Genomic DNA, 17666 nt, shown 5'->3' with positions numbered 1-17666 from the left:
AGGGAGAGACTGCTGTGCTGTGCAGAGCAAGGGAGGGAGGAGGGGGGCTGTTGTGTGTGTGGGGGGAACATTCCCCACCACCACCTCAGGATTGTTTGGACTTACAAAGACAACATGGTGAGACACTCACTCTCCCCCAACACACACACACTCACACTCTCTCATACACTCCTTCAACACACACTCTGTCTCCCCCCCCCCAACACACACATCCTGTCACACACTCTCCCACCCCCACCCACTTTAGTTGAAAAGCAGCTGGCAATCTAGTAGGATGCCCATGGAACGAGAAACTTACATCATGTAACACTGTGCCTGCCCCATGAGGCATTGCAAATTCATCCCAAAGCACCCTGTGGCCAGTTGCACGGTGGGATAGCTACCCACAGTGCACTGCTCTGTGTGTCGATGCAAGAGCTGGTAGTGTGGATGTGCTCTGCCAACACAAGAAGCTAGTCTGGACTTGCATCAGCAGTTTAATTAAAGCGGTTGCTGTATGTCAGCATAACTTTTGTTGACAAAACTCTGTAGTGTGGACAAGACCTAGGACCTATAAGCTCTACAGGCCACAGACCCTGCGTACCAGATGAGTGCAAGCCTCCATGGAACTACTCTTGACAAGCTTGCTGTCAACTGGCTGCCGAGATGACTCTCAGTAATGCAGTCTAAGACCAATGGATAAAATCACTAGGGCTTTTTCATAACAGGGATCTTGGGAAGGGAGCAGGGAAAGAGACTGTAGAAAAGGAGACACTTGGCACATAGGAGAGAGTCCAAAGCAATGTGGAAGGAGTTTAGAAATGCAGTTGAGTGCTTTCTCAGTTTGGTATCTTTAAGGCAAAGCAGCTACAGACTAAAGGTGAGATTTGGAAAGAGGCATGGCTCACAATGAGTGCCTAGCAGGGGATGCAGTGCACAGGCTTGCTACATTGCTACTTGATTAACTCTTGATAAAACCCTGACCGCACAAATCTGGGGAGGGAGTCCTTCTCCATCAGGGCAAAGATCCTCTTCTGAGCCTCATTGAAGCTGCTCACTGATGGCTCCACCAAGTTCTTCATGGTCACAGCTTTGGTGCAGTGGTCGATATTCACCTGTGATGAGGACACAATAGGAGTGAACAGGACAAGGACTCGGTGCCCTAAGCAAGAGAGTGGGAACCACACTGCGCTATCCAGATACAGATGTGCAAACAGCAAGGTAAATGATCAAAGCCAGATTTATTGGTGCTGGGAGGCGCTAGTCCTGACTCCATAGTTCAGGTGGAGCTTTGTTCTGTATCTAAAGAAGGGATTCAGCCTCTTAGTTCTGTATGAAAAATAGCAGGTTTCAGAGTAGCAGCCGTGTTAGTCTCGTATCCACAAAAAGAACAGGCTTAAGAGCTTAAGATCATAAGCTTTCGTGGGCTGTAGCTCACGAAAGCTTATGCTCAAATAAATTTGTTAGTCTCTAAAGTGCGACAAGTACTCCTGTTCTTTTTATGAAAAATAGAATGTACCCTCTCCAGAACTGCAGCACCGACTCTCTGGAAGTGAAGGAATGTTCTGGGAATTCATATGAAAACCCTTTCATTAGTTTATGATTTAAAATTAATATATACTGGGTCCTTGAAGAAATTTACCATTTTGTTGGTCTTTTCTTTGTCCAGAATGTTGTTAATAATGGAATAATACAGACATGTTAAACTTTCCATATTGATAAATTGATTGAAATCTTGTGCACAGGCTGCATCTGGAGAAATCTGTTTGTAATCCGATTTAGTTAATAATTATATTATTATATAATTATTATATATAATAATATATATATTATATAATAATTATTATATCCTTATGATTATGATTAGACAAAGGCAACTCTTACAAGTGGAGCTACTGTGCTATTAGAGGTAACTCTATCAGTCACCACTTTGCCTCTACAGCTACAATCCATGTACAAAGCATGTAACAATCCTATTCGCTACAATGACCCAGTGGTCTGAGAGAAACCAGACCTATGCTCTTCAAGTGTTCCAAGAATGCTAGCTTGGGCACCAGTGCTGGAAAGTCAAGAGCACAGGGGAGCCTTACGGCACAGAAACACTAGGACAGGGCTCTCCCCGTCTCCCCCTGCACAGACTGCCATCGCACTGACACCGCTCTCTAAACCTGCTAGTTAGGGGACACATTCAGCAGTGCACTTTAGCTGCTTTGCTCTACTCCGGTGATACAAAGCAGCTGAACTCCCTGTGTAACTGGCTAGTGTGCTCTGACTTCTCTGTGTTGATTTGGCACCCCGGGGAATCTGCCCTTAGAAGTTAAACCATTTTTCTGTAGTTGAATGTCAATGCTGCATATTATCATCTTCTGACCAATACTGCATTGTTCCAGTATTCTCATTTGGGGTTCTCCTTTAAAGTCGGTGTATGCAATTGTAAATAATTTTTCAAAGCTAAGGAAATTCCTGGACAAAACCTACATTAAAAATCATTATCTAAAATGCCTTCAGCCCGGTTCTACCATCATTGCATGGAATTGCTGCAGGGAAGAGTTAAAGCTGGCAAACTGCCTAGAGGCCAATACTGTGGCTGGGTGGATAGTGCACTAGACTATGACTCAGGATACTTTGGTTCTAGTTCTAGACCTGCTGAGGCAAGTTACTATCCCTCTCCATTTTCCCATCTGTAAAATGGGGTTAATGTTACTGACCTGGTTTTTAAAGCACTGTGGGATGGAGAGTGTTAGAATATAAGATATTCAGGCCTGCCTGTAAAGGCCTATACTTTAAGAACTCAGGTGTATTTTTATCACTTAGCTAGTTACAAGGGTATAAAAACAAAGAATCAAAATCACAGTCTGCCTATGTATGGGCCTTCTCTCACTAGGATAGTCTGAGGCCTTGTTCTTAGGCTAAGGCCTTTGGCTAAGTAGCAGGGGCATCCATAAGCTGGGAAGCATACAGTCACATCTTCACATCCCAAACCAGTCACATTGAAATAAGGTGATATTGGGCTGTTAAGGAAGACAATCCTGTCCTCATATGCCCATCACCACCAGATAAAGAAACAGATCTTAAGATGGTTAAAGAAAACGTAGTTTGATAGCATCCTGTCAGGCAAGAAATCACTTATCAATGATTGTGCTTGTAAAACCCTCATTTCTGTATTGTTTTATCTTTGTGGCCCCCACTTTTCTATTGTTAATCTGTCTGGTTCTCTAATTGTTTCTGTCTGCTGTATAATTAATTTTACTAGGTGTAAATTAATTAGGGTAGTGGGATATAATTGGTTAGAGAATTATGTTACAGTATGTTAGGATTAGTTAGTTAAATTTCAGTAAAATGACTGGTTAAGGTATAGCTGAGAATATTACTATATAAACTGGGGTCAAACAGGAACTGGAAGGGAAATTGGAATCATGCTTGCTAAGGGGAATGGGAACAGGGACTAGGGAATGGGGAACAGGGAACAGGGACACAGGCAAGGCTCTGTGGCATCAGAGCTGGGAACGCGGACATGGGGTAAATGCTCTGTGGCATCAGAGCTTGGAATGGAACACTGGGGAACAGACTCTATCAGAGATAAACCTGACTGGTGTGAAGGGCTTCGGAATATGCTTGCTTGGAAACTAACCCCAATAAACATTGCATTGGCTGCACTTTGGACTTCTGGTCTTTTGCTGCTTGCTGTCTGCATGACAAGAACCAGGAAAGTGGGAGGGAGAAGGGAAAGCCCTCTAACAGAGCATGCTAGGTAAGAGCTGTGTAATTCTTCCCTTAATGTGTTTAGATTTCCCTTAAATCTGATTCTCCTGGTTTTATTATAGTGGCGGGGGAGGAAGGGGCACTATAGTTAAGGTTCCATCATGACATGTATTTAAACTCTGACCGTTCTAAAATCTACATGTTTAGCTGTAGTTGGATTCTTTTGCAATTTGGTGTGTATAGCACCCTGTCCAGCCCTGAAGGGGTTTAAAGACAGCCCTGGGAGAGGGCTGTAGCAAGAGAGAAAAGCAACTAGGCTGATTGGGGAAGCAGCCGCAGCTGGGCCACACTCTAATCAGGCCTCAGATGGTCGTATAAAGGCAGGGAAGCCAGGGGCAGACATAGTCTCTCTCTGTTTACAGAGGGAGATGGGCCTGGCTGCAGGGAGCTAGACCGGGTACCTGAGTGAAGCAGGGCTGGAGAAAGGCAGAGGAGCCGGAGAGCTCCAGCCTGGAAAGCCCCAGGCTGCTGCCTAGCACAAGGCCAACAGATACTGGGGGTTGCAGAGGGCAGCCCAGGGGTAGGCAAAGGCAGCAGGTCCAAACCCAACCTTGCCAGTGATGAGTAGGCTGATACTGCAGTCTGCCCCAGGGTATCTAAACCTACTGCTAACCAGTCCTGTGGGTTGTAAATGGAGATGAAGCGCTTGTACATTTAATCAACTGTGGGATTGGCAGAGGAAAGGTATGTGTGTCAATGGGTCATATTCGGATATTGCTGAGATAGGGGCAAAGGCAGGGCCAGCTTCAGGCACCAGCATCCCAAGCAGGTGCTTGGGGCAGCAATCTGCAAGGGGTGGCAGTCTGTGTGTTTTTGCTCCCAAGCAGCGTGCTGAATTGTCACCGTGGACGGCAGGGGCAGTCCGTGTGCCGTTAGGGCGGCCTGCGCGTTTCTGTAGTGGCGGCAATTCCAAGGCAGCTTCTATATTCAGCTGTCCGCGGCGGCGCAGCTTCTGTCTTCTGGCTGAAGACAGAAGCTGCCGCCGAATTGCCGCCGCCGTGGAAACGCACATGCCGCCCTAATGGCACATGGACTGCCCCCGCCGTCCACGGCAGCAATTCGGCGCGCTGCTTGGGGCGGCAAAAACAGTAGAGCCAGCCCTGGGCAGAGGTAAGGTTGCATGGGATTCCTTAACTCTGCATTTCCTCATTTTCAGACATTTGAGTTTTGTGCAACTGAGCTTTCTGCCATGGGACAACATATCACCAAGCAACCATAACTATGCATTACCATAGCTTTTTGCCATGGATTAATGCTTAGTTTGGGGATAATTGTGACATTGCTGTAATGTTGTTTCCCTTAAATTACCAGTAGGAACTCTCAACTTTAATGTCATCTTGCCATAGTTTGTGTGTGGGAATATACATTGAGACAAGACATCAGAGGGGCAACTGTGACATCTCCTCTGCAGCTTCCCAGGTCGCCTGTCCTGCCTTTTCCCACTCTTTGTTTCTTTGGGCCATAGGGTTTCTCCACAAGAAAGAGATCAGTGGATTTCCTGCACCTGTCCCAGCACTGCTGGAAGTGATGAGATCTCCCAGATGGGGCTAAGAGATGGAGGGGAAAGGTGGAGACAAGCCTTGTGCTTGGAGAAAGGACAAAGGGAAGGAAGTGAAGAGGGAGCAGGTGGGTTAGGAGATAGTCCTGCGGCAGCATTTTGAATAGCTGTGAGTGTTAGTTTGGAGGCCTGAGGTCCAAGAGGAGGAGATCATAATAATCAAGGCAGGAGATGCAAGGGGCTTGGACAAGAGCTTTTATCAGCTTTATAGGTAGGTAAGGCTGGGTCTTCCCAGTGTCCTAGGGGCCACAGCAGTGAGGTTTAGACACAGTTTGGATGTGTGGGTTTGGGTGAGGGCCAGGTCAAAGTGACATGCTGGTTACCAATGTGAGTGACAGGGAAGCTAGGAATGTAGTCTGGGGTGACAGTGGGGAGAAGGAAGGGCTTGGGGGAAGATGAAGAGCACCATTTAGGCTGTGTTACATTTCCCTGAGAGATGTCAGAGAGACAGGTGAGATGTCAGTGTGGATGGAGCAAGACAGGTCTGCGAGAGACAGGTAAACTAGTGAGTCATCACTATAAAAATAAAGCTGTTGCTGGCATCACAACATACCTAAATACATGCACATTTCTCATGTGTTCCTTACCAGTGTAAGCCAGTTCCATAGCTCTAGGGAGGAATGGAAGCTGGTGTGACCAAAGTGCAGCCACCAGGCATGGGCCACAGTGACCCTTCTCTCTGTACCATTGCTGAATTGCATGCTGGAAGCTGCAGGCTCCCTTGGCCATGCCTCTGGATTGTAGACCTGGTGGTTGGAATCTGTTCCAATTTTTGCACATTTTCTATGGCTCTTCAGGTCTAGACAAGATGCCAATGTGGCTTTCAAGTGAGCACAGTGTGAGCAACCTGCTTTGGTGCTATCAGTACCTGTGTCATGTATCCATCCCTCTCCACATCAATCGCCCTCTGACTGGACTGACCTCTTTAGGTGCCTCCGTCTGGATGAACTCCTCATAAATTTTCTTGGCCTTCTCAGCCATCTTGGTGGGGGACTTGATTTTCTTGTATTCTTCACAGGCAATCCAAAACTCAATGTTCTCCTCACTGAACTCAGATCTAAGGAAGCTCCTGAAGCTGGCAAGCCCATCTGCTCAGAGAGAAAATTGGGAAAGGCTTCTCTCAACATCACACTCCCCAGTACAATCAGCTGGAAGAAATGAATTTGCCATGGCTGGGGCAGTTTGAGAGTGAAAGGGAAATGGAGCCGTCCCAGACCATGCACATCCAGCTCTGCCAGACCCAACCTTTGTTCAAGGTGTTTGCATTGACAATGTGAGATCATATAACCATGTTATGACACGGCACAGAGCAAAGACCATGTTGTGCTGACCTGTGAGGCTGTGTCTGATCACAGTGATCCCTTCATGCAATTAGTACTGCAGAACCCAGAGATATTCAAGCTCTCCGTACATTGTGAGCAATCACAGAATCCAAACCCGATCTTCTCTCACCTCACAAACAAGCTCTTTTCAGTTATGGATGTGTTTAGGTCCTCAGCAAACAAGCCCAGCATTGTTCAGCTGCTTGACTTTCGCAATTCTGCTCTGGGACACCCTGAGCCCTGGGGAAATGGCACATCTGAACCCAGATCTGAATTTCCTATCTGGCTCCTGTCTCTGCAAGGGCCTAAACCAACAACCCGGGCCTCTCCTGGAGTTCCCTCCTGCATGTCCCAAGTCTGGGGGTGAGGGGAGCTACAGGGAGCAGAATGGAAGTGCCATAATGCATTTGAGTGCATTTGGGGGAAGGAGCCTGTGTGTGCAAGTCTGTGCTTGATTCACAGGGAGAGGGAGGGAGAGATGGTACAGGACTGGAAAGAACATAAGAATATATGGGAAGGGATCAAAGGTTCTCTTATGCGCCTGGCTGGCAGTGCTATGGGTGGGGTTGGGGGTTCCCCCTCATGTCCCTGGCTGGCAGTGCTGTAGAATGGTGGACCCATCATGTGCCTGGCTGGCAGTGCTGTGGGGCACAGGGGGTCCACTCGTGTGCCTAGCTGGCAGTGCTGTAGGATGGGGGTCTCCTCATGCCCCTGGCTGACAGCCCCGTAGGATGAGGGTCTGCTCGTGTGCCTGGCTAGCAATGCTATGGGGTGGGGTTCCCCTTGCCCACCTAGCTGACAGTGCTGTAGGGTGCGGGGGGTCCCCTCGCGCTCCTGACTGGCAGTGCTGTGGAACTGAAGTGTTATATTTTGAACATGTCGCAATGAAATATTTGGAGGGGTTGGGGTGCACGTGTGTGTGCGTGTGTGTGTGTGTGTACAAAACCATTCACTTTCCTTAACCCAAACTGGTATTTTTCAGTGAATACACTAATCTTCTGGAAATTTTCATCAGGCTCTTGTGCATGCATCTTTTCTCCCAGAAGCCAATTCCTGTCCGGCCCTTTCTCTTTAAGCCTTTCCAAAGCTGGACGGTGCTCATATACTCATAGACTGATAGACCAACAGGCCATAAAGGACCATCGTGATCATCAGGTATGACCTCCAGCACATCGCAGGACACAGAACCTCGCTCACCCACTCCTGTAATAGACCTCTAACTTCTGGCTGAGTTAGTGAAGTTCTCTAATCATGGTTTAAAGGCTTCAAGTTACAAAGAATCCACCATTTACACTAGTATAAACCTGCAAGTGACCTGCAGAAGGGGATAAGCCCCTAGGTCTCTGCCAATCTGACCCAGGGGAAAATGCCTTCCTGACACCAAATATGGCAATCAGTTAGACCCACCAGCCAGACACCTGGGAAAGAATTATCTGTAGTAACTTAGGGCCCTCCCCATCTAGTGTCCCATTATCAGCCATTGGAGACATTTGCTGCTACATGCTGCAGATTAGCTACATGTTGCAGGTAGTTTCATCAGAGTACCACCTTCATAAACTTATCAAGCTCAGTCTTGAATCCATTTAAGTTTTTGCCCCCACTGTTCCCCTGGGGAGGCTGTTCCAGAACGTCACTCCTCTGATGGTTAGAAAACATCATCTAATTTCATGCCTAAAGTTGTTGATGGATAGTTTATACCATTTATTCTTGTGTCACCACTGAACTTAATTCCTCTCCCTCCCTGGTATTTATCCCTCTGATGTATTTGTAGAAAGCAATCACATCTCCCATCAGCTTTTGCTTGCTTAGTCTAAACAAGCCAAGCTCTTTGAGTCTCCTCTCACAAATTAGGTTTTCCATTCCTCTGATCATTTTTTAACCCTTCTTTGCATGTGTTTCAGTTTGAATTCATCTTTCTTAAGCATGGGAGACCAGAACTGCGCACACTATTCCAGATGAGATCTCACCAGTGCCTCGTACAATGATAATAACACTTAATTATCTCTACTGGAAATACTTCACCTGATGCATCCTAGGACTGCATTAGCCTTTTTCATGGCCACATCACAATGACGGTTCATAGTCATCCTGTGATCAACCAATACACCCAGGTCTTTCTCTTCCTCTGTCACTTCCAATCCAGCATCCACAGTTTATAGCAAAAATTCTTATTGTTAATCCCTAAATGCATGACCTTGCACTTTGCATTATGAAATTTCTTGTATGATATTCTGGTCCTCCTCTAGATTAGCAATACCTCCCAATTTTGGTTCATCCACAAATTTTATAAGCACACTGCCACTATTTGTGCCAAGGTAAGTAATAAAAATGTTAAGATTGGTCCCAAGACTGATCCCTAAGGAACTCCACTAGTAACCTCCCTCCAGCCTGACAGTTCAACTTTCAGTATGACCTGTTGTAGTCTCCCTTTTAATCAGTTCCTTATCTACCTTTCAGTTCTCATATTAATCTCCTCTTCTCCAATTTAACTAATAATTTCCTATGTGAAAATGCTGTACTGAAATCCAGGTAGATTAGTCTAAAAAATCAGTTATCTTCTCAAAGAAAGAGGTTAGGTTGGTCTGGCACAACCTTCCTTTTGTAAAACCATGTTTTATTTTATCTCAACTACCATTCACTTCTCTAACTATTTTCTCTTTCAAAATTTGTTCTAAGACCTTGCATACAACTGAGGTCAAACTAGCAGGCCTATAGATTCCCAGATCACTTTTTTCCCTTTCTTAAAAAATAGATACTATAGTAGCAATTCTCCAGTCATAGGGAACAATCCCTGATTTACAGAGTCATTAAAAATCCTTACTATTGGGTCTGCAATTTCATGTGACAGTTCCTTTAATATGGTCAGGTTCATGGTTGAATCTAGCTGCACATATGGGGTTACTTTACTCTTTCCTTGCCAGTTCATTTGCTGTCTGAGTCGTTGTGATAATCTCTAGCAGCATCCTCAAAACCTGGACAGAGTAAGGGTGTCACTGTGAGGACTAAAGCTCCAGAGCCCCTATTCAGGCACTTGAAGAATGCCTGTGGGAGACCTAAGGAGCCCAGGTCTCCTTGACACCCACCTACACTCTCCTTCTACAGATTACTGCGAGTGCCTCTAAGCCTCCAGCTCACCATGTGCTTCCCCAGCTTTGCCCTGCTATCTCCTGCCCTACCCACTTGCTCCCCCTCAGGCATAATCTCTCTGGGGCCACGGTACAGGCAAGCAAAACACACAAGGATTCTGGTAGCTAATGTGAATGCACTGAGTCATTTGGGCTTCACTTCGCACAAAACAACAAGGAAAGCAGAGATGGGGGAGGCTCAAGTGTGTGAGTGTCAGTGTGTCTATGAATGGGGTATATATGAGTGATTTGTTAGCAGGCACCAACATTGGTACTTAAATAATGGCAGAACAGCAGTGTAAGATCTGCACAGAGCCACCTCTGCTACTGCCACTGTGGCCAGAAGACAGCTCCCCTCTGCCTCCCCTGCAGAGCCCCAGGGGCAAGTTAGAGTCCTAGGTGCAGTATTGTGCTGAGTGCCACAGGTCATCTCAGCAGCAAAGCTCCCTTCTTGGCTGGGGAGAAAGGCCTGCCAGGGCAGGCAAGCATCTCACGAGAGGGCTACAAAGTCAGCAGCTTCCAACAGTTGCAAATGCCTTGTGAAATCAAGAAGAATAAAAGAGGCTGTGAAGTGACAGAGGGTCTGTCTACACAGCAACTAGACACCCGTGGCTGGCCCCTGACAGCTGACTTGGGTTCTGGCTGCAGGGCTGTTTCATTGCTGTGTAGATATCCGGACTTGGGCTGATGGCTGGGCTCTAGGACCCTGCAAGGTGGGAGGGTCCCAGAGCCCTGGCCCCAGCCCAATCCTCAAAGTCTGCATAACAATGAAACAGCCCCACAGCCCAAGCCCTGCAGCCCAGAGTTGGCTGGTATGGGCCAGCCATGGGCTTTTCTTTGCTGTGTAGACAGACCCTCAGGTCCCAGACCTTCAGAGCTTTTCACAGGGCTCAGCAGCCAGCAAAGTCTGACAGAACCCTGAGAGCAGTTAGCAGGAGCTTTTGGCTCCCAGACAGCCTCTGCCCTGACACCAGTAAAGCACATGCTAATTAATGAGCACCAGGCAGGGTTAGTCAGAGAGCAGTTCCAGGAAAATGAACTCTGGGAATCATCTGGAGAAAGAATGAGGCATCAAGAGATGAGTGTTACAAACCAAGGCACATGTGTCTGACATGACCCCGAATCCCAGACTACTGAACTCGCCCATTCCAGCACCAAGCCTGGAGAAAGAGAAGCAGAGCCTCATTAAGCAACAGAATGACCAGTAACTCAGAAAGTTTCCTGTCCTGCAGCCAGATAATGGGCTGAGACTGAACTTAGTCTATTCTAGAAAATTAGATCAGCTTAACTTGTCCAAAGCTGGTCTCCAAAGTGCCTGTAGGAGGCCCCAAGGAGCCCAGGTCTCCTTGACGCCCACCTACTCTTTAATTCTGCAGATTACTGCGAGCACCTCCGAGCCCCCAGCTCCACACATGTTTCCTCAGCATTACCCTTCCTTTCTCCTGCCCCATCGGCTCACTCCCTCTCAGCCATGATTATTCACACCCCTAAGATGTCGCTCAAGGGTGTGAACAATGCACAGCATAAGTCCCTATGTAGACAGCACTAGGTTGATGGAAGAATTCTTACATTGATCTATCTACTGCCTCTCAGGGCAATGGATTACCTATGCCAAGGGGAGAACCTCTCCCATTGGCATAGGTAGTATCTACACTGAAGCGATATAATGTGCCACTGTAGTGTTTCAAGTGTAGACAAAATGTTACAAACAGCATACGGGAATATCTGGGCTGAACTGGCCCCATGACAGTGCAGGAGAACTTTGTCACTGACTTCAATGGATCCACCCAGCATGGATCATTTTCTCTGGATCTGTAGACAGGGCCATGAAGCTCACCCACTAATGCATTTCTATTGCATTCTACAAGCTTGTATAGAAAGCCCGTCATCTAAACCAGCATCATTGACCAGGGTACTGGGAGGATAGAAGAGTAAAGAACCAGTACATAAGAACGGCAATACTGAGTCACACTAATGGTCCATCCAGCTCTGTATCTTGTCTTCTAACAGTGGCCATGCCGAATGCTTCAGAGGGAATTAACAGAACAGGTAATCATCAAGTGATCCATTCCCTCTTGCCCATTCTCAGCTTCTGGCAAACAGAGGCTAGGGACACCATCCCTGCCCATCCTGGATAATAGCCATTGATGGACCTATCCTCCATGAACTTTTTAGTTCTCTTTTGAACCCTATTATAGTCTTGGCTTTCACAACATCCTCTGGCAAAGAGTTCCCCAGGTTAACTGTGTTGTGTGAAGAAATACTTCCTTTTGTTTGTTTTAAACCTGCTGCCTATTAATTTCACTGGGTGAGCCCTAGTTTTTGTGTTATGAGGAGTAAATGACACTTTCTTATTTACTTTCTCCACACTGGTCATGATTTTATAGACCTCTATCATATCCTCCCTTAATCATCTCTTTTCCAAGGTGAAAAGTCCCAATCTTATTAATCTCTCCTCATACGGAAGCTGTTCCATACCCCTAAATATTTTTGTTACCTTTTCTGTATCTTTTCCCATTCCAATATATCTTTTTTGAGATGGGGCAACCATATCTGCAGGCAGTATTCAAGATGTGGACGTACCATGGTTTATATAGAGGCAATATGATATTTTCTGACTTATTATCTATCCCCTTCCTAATGATTCCCAACATTCGGTTAGCTTTTTTGCTGCCTCTGCACATTGAGCAGATATTTTCAGAGAACTAGTTATGATGATTCCAAGATCTCTTTCTTGAGTGGTAACAACTAATTTAGACCCCATCATTTTATATGTATAGTTTTAATTATGTTTTTCAATGTGCATTACTTTGCATTTATCAACACTGAATTTCATCTACCATTCTGTTGCCCAGTCACCCAGATTTGTGAGATCCCTTTGTAACTCTTTGCAGTCTGCTTTGGACTTAACTATCTTGAGTAATTCTGTATCTGCAAATTTTACCACCTCACTGTTTAACCCTCTTTCCAGATCGTATATGAATATGTTGAACAGTACTGGTCCCAGTACAGATCCCTGGGGGGAACACCACTATTTACCTCTATTCATTCTGAAAACCGACTATTTATTCCTACCTTTTGTTTCCTATCTTTTAACCAGTTACTGATCCATGAGAGGACTTTCCCTCTTATCCCATGACAACTTATTTTGCTTACGAGCCTTTGGTGAGGGACCTTATCAAAGGCTTTCTGAAAATCTAAGTAGGCTATATCCACTGGCTCACCCTTGTCCACATGCTTGTTGACCCCCCTAAAGAAGTATTAGTAAATCTAGTACATTAGTGAGGCATGATTTCCCTTTACAAAAACCATGTAAGTCTTTTCCAACAAATTATGTTCATCTATGTGTCTTATAATTCTGTTCTTTACTATAGTTTCAACCAGTTTGACAGGTACTGAAGTTAGGTTTACCAGCCTGTAATTGCTGGCATCACCTCTGGAGCCTTTTTTTTAAAAATTGTCACATTAGCTATCCTCCAGTCATTTGGTACAGAAGCTGATTTAAATGATAGGGTAAATACCACAGTTAGTAGTTCTGCAATTTCATATCTGAATTCCTTCAAAACTCTTGGTGAATACCATCTGGTCCTGGTGACTTATTATTGTTTAGTTTATCAATTTGTTCCAAAACCTCCTCTAATTATACCTCAATCTGGGATAGTTCTTCATATTTGTCACCTAAAAAGAATGGCTCAGGTTTGGGAATCTCCCTCCCATCCTCAGCTGTGAAGATCAATGCAAACAATTAATTTAGTTTCTCCACAATGGCCTTATCGTCCTTGAGTGCTCCTTTAGCATCTCGATCATCCAGTGACCCCACACTGGTTGTTTAGCAGGCTTCCTGCTTCTGATGTATTTAAACATTTGTTTATTACTTTTTGAGTCTTTGACTAGGTGGTCTTCAAATTATTTCTTGGCCTTCTTAATTAGATAGATAGATAGATAGATAGATAGATAGATAGATAGATAGATAGATAGATAGATAGATAGATAGATCAGTAGCCTAAAGCCTTAAAAAAATCCTTAAAGTCTCTCAGATGTAATGAGCTTGTGAGAGAGGCATTTAGTTCAGTTGGCTGCCAGGAAATTAAACAAGCCAGGAGGTTAAGGGCACTGAATCTGAGCATCGGACTTTACCACAGAGGCTGCTAGGTGACCAGTCCCAGACTTGCTCTCCCCAGGTAACAAAGACAGAGAATGCACTGACAGAATGAGGGTGCTGGAACAAGCGGACATGGGAAAGAGCAGAATTGCATGATGCATAGCCAAGAGGGCTGAGAACTTAGGAACTTCTAGAAATGCATTCCATCTATTACTAAAGAAGGCAATTTTTCCAAAGAGCAGCTATTCAGCTGTCATTTACAGATGGTTGGAATTCCATCTTCCCAAAGGAAAATGCTGACAAAATTGCTGAATTCCTTCCCCCTTCCACCCCCCAATTTTCATTGAATGCTGAAAACTGAAATATTTTGGCCCAAATCTCCACATTTTCTCTTTTGACAAAAAGTTAAAATTTCCTGCAGGGAGTACTGAACATGCTGACATCACTGCATGAATAGCCACCTGTAATTAAACGTTCATTTCAAGGCCCATTTGCTTCCCCACACATTAGCCCCAGCTCTGCTGTTCCACAGCACACTTCTCTGGCAACTGAATACCTCCTCTCACACCTATCACACGTACAGCACAAAGTTACAGAAGCGATCCACTTTGGGGAGTTTGTCCAGCTTTACATAGCTGCTGTCAAGTTGTCTCTAGTCCTTGGCTGAAAGCTCATGCAAGGCTGAGAGCAGGGCATGCAGGGGGGAATGGGGACTTTCCCCAGCTTGTTGACAGTCCCGCTTCCTTTTGGCATCAGCAGAAACGCTAGCCCTAAGCAGTGGCAGGGTTCTCTCCTGTACCCTACCCTGGAGCTATCAAGTCCCCAGCTGGCTGGTTTTAAAGGGAATCATGGGGGAGGGTCACTGCTTTATGCCCGTGGGAACATTTCACGCTCAGGGCATCTCTGTTCTCACTGCAGGGGCACAGGGAACTTACAAGAATTTTGCAGGAGCTTCTCCAGGGACTCACACCACTGCAAAGCCTCATCTGGCGAGGTCCTAGAGGGAGAGAAAAACACAGACTGAAATTGTGACAGCACATCATCAATGAAAATGTAGGAGAGCTGAGAACACTTCACAAGCCTTATCACCCCCTTTTACAGAGGGGAAATGGAAGCATAGAACAATGAAGTGACCTGTCCAAGGGCACAATGCAAGTCAGTGGCAGAGACAGGAACAGAACCTAGAAGTCCTGACAAGGCACTAGCCACTAACCATATGACTCTCCTCCTGGAGATACATACAAATATGACCAGTCTCCTTTAGAGCCAGCTGGGGTTTGTATTGGGAGATAGAGGTGTCTTTTTCCCCACATGCTGACAAAAAGGAAAATCCAAACCAGCAGGTGCGAGGTAAATCTGTGAAGGAAATACATGGCACGGAGCAGAAAATTGCTTGTAGAAACTGGGTGCATCCATTGCCCCCTCCCCCTGCTCATCTGCTCAGCTGTGGTCTGGGACTATGCCTGGTCCTGAGACTAGTTGCTGCTGGGAATGAGGGTGTTGTAAGGGTGCAGGGAATAGCTGGACCTGGATGCTCCTTGTAGCATAGGAGCTGCTCCAAGGAGAGCTGTTCCTCAGATATAGATAGCAGAAACAACCTCAATCTGTTTATCAGCATTAAAATGGTGGAGTGAGTCTTGAAGACACTGAGGGTCAGTCATCCCTGACAGGGCAGAGCCCAGTGCAAGGACTGAGATGGGGGCTTGTGCTCCCCCCACATCCTGGGGCTTCCAAACCCATGGTGCAGATTGCAGCCACCCTGAGGGCTGCGCTGACTAATTGCAATGGCCCACATGGTCTGTAGCAGTGCCACAGAATAGTTGGGCAGAACCTAGCCCTTTCATGTCCCCTTCTACTCCTGACCTTTCACAGGGGGTTGTGTGTGTTGTGTGGGTTTTGTGGGGGGTTTCCCCTTCAGTTTGCAGAGGCTGGTAGGGCACAGTGTGCAACAAGGGAGGCAGGGGAAGACGCATAAAGAAATGGCAGCTCAGGTGATCTTCAGCGGGATTCTACCTGTCCATAGAGGAGGAGAACAAAGGCAAGACAAGATTATGATGATCAACAGATGTCTCAGGCAGTGGTGCTATAAGGAGGTCTGTGACGGTCGGTGCCCCCATAAGGCTTTATGGAAATATGCTTATGTATGTGTATATATATAACATAACTAAAATGTGTTGTATGCTATATATGCCATGTAACATATCTCTATAAAGGTTACGATCTACCGAATCTATTAATCCCATTGTAGGCATGTATCATTTTTGTATTCGAAGTTATGAATATTGGCTGCATACTTGTTTGATTCTAAGTAGGCTGTAGTGAAGCAGTTGGTCAGCTTCCTAAGAAAAGACTATTCTCAGTAAGTGCCCAATCAAGAAACACTTAAGCCAGCAATGAACTTGGAGACACCAAGTTACATACTTACTGGGCTGCCTGTGGCTGCGGACAGCCCAGAGCCCTTTAAATCCCTGCTGTGGCTGGGATTTAAAGGGCTCAGAGCTCCCCGCTGCTGCGGGCAGCCCAGAGCCCTTTGAATCCTGGCAGCAGCTCCGGCGGCTGGGCTGGGGCCAGCTCTGAGCCCTTTAAATCCCGGCCACAGCTGAGATTTAAAGGGCTCAGAGCTCCCCGTGGCTGCGAGCAGCCCAGAGCCCTTTGAATCCCAGCCACGGCTCTGGCAGCCAGGCTGGGGCCAGGATTTAAAGGGCTCGGGGCTGCCCTCAGCGGCAGGAGCTCTGGGCCCTTTAAATTCCTGCCCCAGCCCCGCAAAGCTCGGGGTTCCCCCCAGCAGCCGGAGCACTGGGCCCTTTAATTTGCCCCTGAGCCCCGGGGGGCTCCCAGCCACCTCTTTAGCTGGGAGCCCCTGGTTGATTTAAAGGCCCTGGGTCTCTCAGCCACAGCTGGTGCCCCAGGGCCTTTAAATCTTGAGAGGCCACGCTTCTTCCGGATGAGGCCACGCCCCCCTCAGGAGTCCAGCAGTACCGGTAAATCCTGTAAGTTACTTTCACCCCGAGTATCACCCGCAGATCTTTTTCAGCACCTAGCCAGTTATTCCCCATTTTGTTGTTATGCATTTGATTTTTATTTCCTAAGTAAAGTACTTTGCACTTGGCTTTATTGAATTTCATATTGTTCAATTCAGACCAGTTCTCCAATTTAGCAAGGTCATTTTGAATTATAATCCTGTCCTCCAAAGTGCTTGCACCCCTTCCCAGTTTTATGCTATATGCAAATTTTATAAGCATATTCTCTATTTCATTCCTGAAGTCATTAATGAAAATACTGAATAGTACAGGACCAAAGAGTTATCCTTGTGGAACCCCACTAGATACATTTTCCCAGTTTGACAGTGAACCATTGATAATTGCTCTTTGAATATGGTCTTTCAATCAGCTGTGCACCCACCTGATAGTAATTTCATCTAGACCACCAATTTGCTTATGAGACTCTCATGTGAGACTGTGTTAAAATATTTACTAAGATCAAGATATATCATGTCTACTGCTTCCCCCCTATCTCAATAGGCCAGTAACTCTGCCCCATCCTACCCACTTTTCACCCCTCTACAGCGCTGTCAGACTGCATACCCCTGCTCCTCCTAACTGCCTGGGTGCCATTGAGAGAGGGCATTGAGAGCACAGGCGAGATAGTGCCCAGCACCACACTGCACTCCAGCAACTGGGAATATCAACTGCAGAGATAAGTCTTTGGAGGATGGTGCCTGTGCAGTCCAGCCACATGTTGGAGTCATGAGGGGATGAAGCATGCTCAGTGCAGATGGAATCTTTGGAGAATTTAGCTGCCAAAACTCTAACAAGTAT

General features: G+C 46.2%; 1 protein-coding gene across 4 annotated transcripts in view; it reads right to left on the bottom strand.

Annotated features, from left to right (window-relative positions):
* Window positions 1–659: 659 nt before the first annotated feature.
* The window catches only part of LOC120371110 (regulator of G-protein signaling 5), a 79571-nt gene continuing 62564 nt past the window's right edge, over window positions 660–17666 (bottom strand). For all 4 annotated transcript variants that reach the window (XM_039486636.1, XM_039486639.1, XM_039486637.1 and 1 more), the window contains 3 exons: window positions 14784–14845; window positions 6221–6387; window positions 660–1094 (listed from right to left, as the gene is read on the bottom strand). In XM_039486636.1, the coding sequence (XP_039342570.1) occupies window positions 933–1094; window positions 6221–6387; window positions 14784–14845 (391 nt within the window). In that variant the 3' untranslated portion in view covers window positions 660–932. The remainder of the gene's footprint in view (window positions 1095–6220; window positions 6388–14783; window positions 14846–17666) is intronic.

Source organism: Mauremys reevesii, linkage group 8 (assembly GCF_016161935.1).
Source record: "Mauremys reevesii isolate NIE-2019 linkage group 8, ASM1616193v1, whole genome shotgun sequence".
Taxonomy (NCBI): Eukaryota; Metazoa; Chordata; order Testudines; family Geoemydidae; genus Mauremys; species Mauremys reevesii.
Note: the sequence above shows the minus strand (reverse complement) of the source record. Positions and strands in the feature narration are given on the sequence as shown.